Raw genomic sequence first — 7,702 nt, 5'->3', positions numbered from 1 at the left:
AACATTTTCTTGCTCCAAGATGACCTGCGCGTAAATTAGTAATAATACATTTGCTTACGTAAATAAGTGAGAGTTTCATCAAAAATCATGTGTCACCCTAATAACATAGGAAAAGAGTATGCTCACAGAAGCGTAATTGTTCATACGAAAATGACTGAAAATATAACTCGCCTAAACATACATTAAATAAATTAAACTAAATGAGATCCACTGCTTTGATTGTCCCTTATGCACGAAGGATCTTACTCACCAACTTTCACGTTATCCTCTTCTAGAACGATGAAACATTCTTCTGTGAGAGTTTCTCCTGACGACTTCGCCTCTGTGTACATGATGCTTACCCACAGTTCTGACTTTCTTCAGCTTCAAGCTCTCTACAATAACCAAGATTTTTATCAAAATATATTTGACTTATTAATCAGTATAAAAAGGTAATAAATCAATAAATTTATAGACAATTTTTTACAAATCTTTAATGTAAAATATAAATGTGATATTAATGAGATTTACTTTAGAATTTTTGATGTATTGAATGAATATTTAAAAAATACATATGAATTATTTAAAAAATTAAAAAATATGAAATAACATAAATAAATATATTGCAGGATTCACTTTGGCTTTGTTGGGGAGTTTGGAGGGGAGGGGAGGGGAAGGGAAAGTTTTCGAAAACAAATTTTAAACAAAATATAAAAAAATATTGATATTTTTTTGAAATAATTAATTTCGTATAGAATGATAATAGAGTGTTTTTTTATAATATTATATTAACATAAAAGATATTTAAATTTTTTATGGAAGCCCTCCAAAACCTTCTAAAACCTTCTAAAACCTTCATTCAATATAAATTTTAAATTTATTCAAATAATGAGATTTTTGTTATTGTGAATGAAAGCAAATCTTCCAAAATTCTTCAAAAACTCTGAATCAAAACCCTTTAATTACATTCAATCTTTCTCTTTTTTTCAAAACTCTCTTATCCTTTTCACTCAAAACTCCCAAATAAACCCTTAAAAAACCAAAGTCAATTTCTTATGTGTGAATGCTGTTTATAGTGAGATGAGAGTTTTTCTATTACAACTTACAATTGACTATATTCTTCATAATGGCTGGAAAGAAGTTTTAAAAAATTCTTAAGTGGTTCCAATACTTTCTTACATCGGAAGTGTATATCATTTCATTATATCATTTTTTTTATAAAGAAATTATATACTTAGTTGACTATTGACACTCAGACTGAAAATTATATATTAATTAATTATGTAACTTAACTGTAAGTCTATATATATCAACAACCAAAATTGATCTTTTCCCTTCATTTTCAATGGCTGGTGACATTTCTTATTTTTGTTCCAACTTTTTGTTTTCATTTCACGTGATTCATGATCAAAAGCCACATGTTGCAGTGAAATCTTAAAACATTAGATTTATAAATCACGTTTATCCAATAATAGCAAGATATAGGATGTATTATAGAGATCTAGAAGAGCAAAACCTAATTTATTTTAAATAAATTATAAATCTGAGATTGGAATAAGTAGCTTGTCTGGACTCCAAGTATTCCAATCTAGTCACTTTCTTGACTTAATATTCTAAATCTAAGTGGCAAGTAACCCAAATTATTAACCTCATTTTGAAGATTAGAATAAATATCCTGTCTTGACTTTTTGAGCTTGGTTTGTCTTTAATAATTAATTCATTACTGTTTCCCTAAATGTGAGATGCACATGCATCATATTCTTCTTTTTAATGTAGTAGTAACATATTTATTTATTTCTCAAATAAAAAAAAGTAACTTAAAAAAAATTGATAACTATTTCAACAGTTCTCTATGAGAAAAACAACAATTTTTTAGTATTTTAATCTTTTAGATAATATTTAAAATATTTAAATATATTATTTAACATGTTAAAATATTATTTCAAAATTAATATAAATTTATTTGAATATTACTTATAAGATTTTAAATTATTTAAAAAATAATTTTATTTAATAAGTAAATAAAATGTGTATAGAACTGTAACACTCTAAAAAGATTAAATAAAAAAGAGACCGAACAAAAGACCGAGGCAAAGAACTTGATCCAATGAAATAAAAATCGAACGATTTAAAATGAACAACTATAATGCGTAATGAATAGTAAAAATAGGGGTGGCAAAACGGGCTCGGCCTGCTGGGCATGCCCGTTTTGCCCGCACTTTTGTGCGGGCGGGCCAAGGATTTAGGCCCTGACCCTCAAATGTGTCCGCCCCGTCCCGCCCCGTTTTTTTGAGGGCTTTTGCGGGGCAGGCCTAAACGGGACGGGCATGCCCGTTTGCCACCCCTAAGTAAAAATAAATATAAATTTAAAGTCAATCACCCATGCACCTTGAGCACAATCCTTTGAATCCGCGTGGGGACACGAAACTAAATTACAAAATAAAGTAATGTGTGAACTGATTAATATTTAATTCTAATTTAGAAAATGACGAACGAACTCGCTCACCAAATGGCAACGAATTCCCTAACTAACAACTTATTGACTATCAGTAAACAACGATTATTTATAGCTAAATTGTTCGAGGTATCGAGATCGAACTTGGAGAATCAATCCATGAGAAATAGATATGGCAACTACTTAAACTCTAGAACCAAACACGTTAGACCGAGTCGATAAAGTCATTACTTCAAGAGTAATGAACACATGTTTCACAAATTCAACCCAAGACATTTCACAACAAACCCAAATCAATAAATCAATAGCCACTCGTACCAACCTTGAATTAACTTAGAAGATCAAATCGAACAAGACTTATCAGTATCAAATCAACAAGCCCATAAAAACCCGAACCTTTGAAGATCAGAGAATGAATCTGACCATCAACACGGAAGCAAATCCACTAACAAACTTCTCACTCTTAAATGAAAAGCAAGCAAAAACAACCATTTTGAAGCAAATTATCCAAAAGCCATCAAAATGAGAGACTTAGATAATCATCAACCTGCTACTACAACAAAATCTTGAACATGCCGATCATTTCAAGAGCAAAAGTTATAGTGAAAAATAACTTATTATCAACAACGAAGATGAAAACAACAACTTTAAATAATTTAAAAGGTATCACACCATCTCGTTGTATCTCATAACTATTGAATAATTTGGATATGCAAGAAAAGAAGGAAGAAGAAATCGAGGCGATAGAGAGTCTAAAGTGTTAGAAGTTTATTATTATCATATATTTATTTATTCTTAATTATATTATTATTAAAAGTTAAATATTTAAATATAATTTAAATATAATTTTAATTCATATGAATTTTATTTAAATATTTATTTTTAAAATCTTTCAAAAGTTATTAACATGATAAAAAGATCGTAAAATCTAAATTTAATCTTAATATGTATCTTAAAAACTAAAATAAGTTTTATACTTCAAATGAGAAATCACACAAAAATGAACGTAAAATCACTTAAAATTATTGCATAAAATTATATTTAATATTAATATATGTCATAAAAATTCAAGTTAAGGATTTTTTTTAGAAATATATACTTACAATGCTTGTACTTAGTTTTTGAGTTAAATTTTTTTAATTTTAATATTCTTAAGTTGTGTCTTTAGTTACAAGTTAGACCTTAAAATTATTAAATAAAAAAAATAAAAATTTAATAATAAAATGTTTAAGAAAATGTAATTTTTAAACGATTTATTTATTCAAAACATGTTGTGATTTTGTCACAATATGTGTCCAACATTATTTTCTTTGTTGAAAAAAATTATAATAATTTAAAAACCTTTACAAAAAGGCTTGATTTAAAAAATCAACATACTGAAAAATCTTGTACCACTTCCCACTTAAATACAAGAGTGATAGTGCGGTACCAAAAAGACAAAGATCTAGATAAAGTATCACAACTTTTTCCATAAGAATGCACTTATTTCTTTAAATAAAATACTAGCATATACTATAATATACAAATTAAAAAATATATTTTAAAAATCATGTATTTCTTTTTTAATATTTAAAATTTGTCATATTGACCTAGCAATTTTTTTTAAACAAGTATTCAATCAAATTTACACTTTAATTTATTTAAAATAAAAATTTATTTATATATCCTCTAATTATTATTATAAACTTAGATATTTTTTTTATATTTAATTAATAATATAACGAATTAAATATATAAAAAATTAAATTTATTTATAATAATGATCGAAAAATATATTTAAAAAATCAAAATAAGATAGTAGAACTAAAAATAGGCAAAATACATGAAATGTGGTACTTATCCTAATTTGACAAATGAGAAAGGCATGTGAGGGAAGGGAATCAATCAGAATCTTTTACTTCCAAAACCCCCCGATTCACTTTTTGTACCGTTAAGATCTTTTGCCGCCGAAATTAATATCCACTTCCAACCGTTCGATTGAAAACTCTTCAACATCTCATAAAATAATTGATGTAAACCTTTTTCTTCTCTAAAATTAACCTTTATCAAGGTTTTAAAAAAAGGGTGTTAGAATAAATTGTAATTAATTTATGTAATTAGCACCGGAATAAAATTTTTAAGAAATTTACGGATACTTAAAATCTTGGTTATTATATATACTCGCATAGAGAATATGTGACCGTTCGATCAAATTTTGATTTTTATATATAGAAATGATCTACACCGTTGGATCTGGATCTGACGGTGAGGGAAGCTTTGATTTGCGTGACTCATACAGTGGACCTACCAACAATATTCTAAGAGTGAGAGAAAATCAAAAGAGTCAATTTTTATCACTTCTCGCTCTCTCTCTCCTCCTGTTTCTGTTCCCCCACCACCTTCAATCTCATCTTCCTTCATAAATTTCATATGGGTTTCTTTTCTTTTCTCATATACTCACTCTGACATCAAAAAGTTTCAATTTTTATATTCATAACATGGCTTTGTGTTTTCCTATTCTTTTAACTTAACCCCTTTGTGTATTTGGAACTGTGGGTTTTTTTGTTGTAAGGTTTGATTTTTTTTTTTTTTTTGTTGAAAGTTGATTTTTTTTTGGTGGTTGGAGATGTTGGGTTCAGGGACAAATTTAGTGACAACTGTTATTGGATTTGGCATGAGTGCCACTTTCATTGTTTTTGTTTGTACAAGAATCATTTGTGGAAGACTTAGAGGTGGTGTTGAATCTAGGATGATGTATCAGATTGAATCAAGATATGATATAGAACAGGTAATTCCACTTTCCATCTCCTTTATTTTGTTGTTTTTGGACTCTTTGTTCTGTTTTTTTTTAATTAATCTTTTTTCAATACTATAATCTCAGTTTTATTTGGTTATGAGGACTTCTAGATTATGAATCTGATCCAATACTTGAAGTGTATGTTGAATAAGGAAATCTGCAATTGTTTGTTGTTTTTTAATTTCCGAGTCTGATGCAAATGCTGCATTCTATTTACATAGAATAATAAGAGATTGTGGTTTTAAGCTGCAAATAAGCTGTTTTCTGGTTTATGTAATTTTGTAACTTAGCAGGTTTTGGTGATTTAGTTTTTGATTTTTCATTGTTTACTGATAGCCAGAACATCATGTTAATGACCCTGATCCTGAACCAGTTCTGCTTGAAGCAATCCCCACTTTGAAGTTCAATCAAGAGGCTTTCAGTTCCATTGAAGATACACAGTTAAGTCCTTTTTATTAATTCTAACTCATAGAGAACAAGTTCCTCCTATTTTCCTCAACATCAGATACGGGACAGGACTTGGTTGTTGTTGTATCAGATACATGATAGATTAAGGGCCTAGTTGAATCGATTTATAGGAGCTTATCTATTGACATAAACACTCTTCAAAAATATTTTATATGATAAGCGACGATGTTATAAGTGCTTAAATAAGTTGTTTATCTAGACAGGTCCGTGATAGATTAATAAGTTAATGAAAAAAGGAACCAGTGAATAGATAAATAACCGAGTTTGCTTCTACAGGTGTGTAATATGTTTGGCGGACTACAAAGAAAGAGAAATATTGCGAATCATGCCGAAATGCGGCCACACTTTTCATCTTTGTTGCATTGATATATGGCTGAGGAAACAATCTACCTGTCCAGTATGCCGTCTGCCGTTGAAAAACTCGTCCGAAACAAAACACGTGAGACCCGTTACATTCACCATGAGCCAACCTCTCGACGAGCCGCCACATACATCAGAAAGGAACGCGGATATTGAGAGGCACGTCGAACCTACTGCTGTTAACTCCATACAACCAACTTCCGAAGAACCAGAAGCAAGGCAATAGTGATGTAAGATGTCTAAAGGGATTGTTCTGCTCTCAAAAAATAGATTAGTGATCATTTTCTGGTTCTATAGAAGAATGTTTTTAACTAGATTGGATTCAAATTCTTTCTATGTATTATTATTGCTTCCATATTCACTTGGCCATGTCAACATTGGTTCTCTGCAGCAGAGATGTATATAATATCTTTCCTTCTGCAGCATATGCTTGCCTAGGTTTTGATGGAGTTTATTTTACACCAAGTTTGAAGTTCTTTTGATTGTAGCATTGCCTCTAGGAAAGTCACTACTCTTAAGTTTGGTTCAATTGACTTATTTGCATCCTTTTTTAAATAGAATTTTGCTTCTACAAAAAAAGGTCATTTATCCAATGTTTGTTGAGGCACTTGCAAAAGGACAATGGGCCAAACATGGGGCTTCTCTGGACCTAGATTACCTACATTAGAAAACAACTATATTAATGGAGTCAATAATTTGAGAATTTTATTTGGCATGAGGTGCACCCCAACCCCTACACATGTGCTGGCACCCCTACACATGTGCTGAAATAACTATATTGTATTTTAACTAAAATAGTAAATTTGTCAAACTTAATTACTTTTTATGATTTTTTAAGTTATGCAAGTATGTATTTTTTTTGTGTTATTGATTTTTTTTCAAAATTTTCACATAAATTCAATAGAAAGGGATGAATTCTATGGAATTATATATCCGTTCGGGAACCAAAATTGTTGATAGTATTTCTTGAGGTGGTGGTGTAGACTGCTGCTTCGATGCAGTTGTACGGAGTGGACGGACAAAGTTAGCATTTCAACTGAAAAACGAAGTAGAGTGAATTATAAAGAGACACAATTTTTTTTTACTGTTCACACAGTGCTTTATATATAATGAGCGACAATTAAGCCTTTGCGTATTGAGCATGTGATTGGTAAAAAATTGTTGCCCCAAGACTTATCATGGCGTGTTATACGAGAAGTATTTCAAGGAACTGAGTCGGAAGAGATTTGGGGACAATTGTATTAAATGCTAGTCTAATCATTGAGACATTTCATAGGGTTTTCTTCACACGTGGCCCTAGGTTCGTAGGTAAGGACATTGCCGTGCTCATGTGCACTCAAGTGTCGTTATATTTTCGAGGTAAAATTTGAAAGTTGATTTTTCATCCTCCCATTTTCTTTCATTCTACACTGTTGACTCATTCATCCCGCTTCATTATATAAAGGTTTCAAAAAAAATTGTTACCTCTCCCAACTGAGACTTACGTTTGTTCGCAACCCTATTATTCTTTGCTAAATTGTGGTAACCTCTAATTTTGCCACCCGTCCTTTCTATTTGGATTCACTGTTTCAGTTTCATCCTAATTTTCGAGTTTCTCTTGCTACTACTTGTTTCTTCGTTCACTTCCATACTTAGATGTCATTTCTAGTCCATTTTCCTTTACA

General features: G+C 30.1%; 1 protein-coding gene across 1 annotated transcript; it reads left to right on the top strand.

The window, feature by feature from the left end:
• Window positions 1-4,738: 4,738 nt before the first annotated feature.
• On the top strand, window positions 4,739-6,864 carry LOC127127155 (RING-H2 finger protein ATL5). Its single transcript, XM_051056276.1, has 3 exons — window positions 4,739-5,201; window positions 5,547-5,650; window positions 5,955-6,864. The coding sequence occupies exons 1-3, from the start codon at window positions 5,040-5,042 to the stop codon at window positions 6,262-6,264; spliced, it is 576 nt and encodes a 191-aa protein (XP_050912233.1). The 5' UTR covers window positions 4,739-5,039; the 3' UTR covers window positions 6,265-6,864.
• Window positions 6,865-7,702: the final 838 nt, after the last annotated feature.

Source organism: Lathyrus oleraceus, chromosome 3, assembly GCF_024323335.1.
Source record: "Lathyrus oleraceus cultivar Zhongwan6 chromosome 3, CAAS_Psat_ZW6_1.0, whole genome shotgun sequence".
NCBI classification, from domain to species: domain Eukaryota; kingdom Viridiplantae; phylum Streptophyta; class Magnoliopsida; order Fabales; family Fabaceae; genus Lathyrus; species Lathyrus oleraceus.
This window is presented reverse-complemented; position numbering and strand designations above follow the sequence as displayed.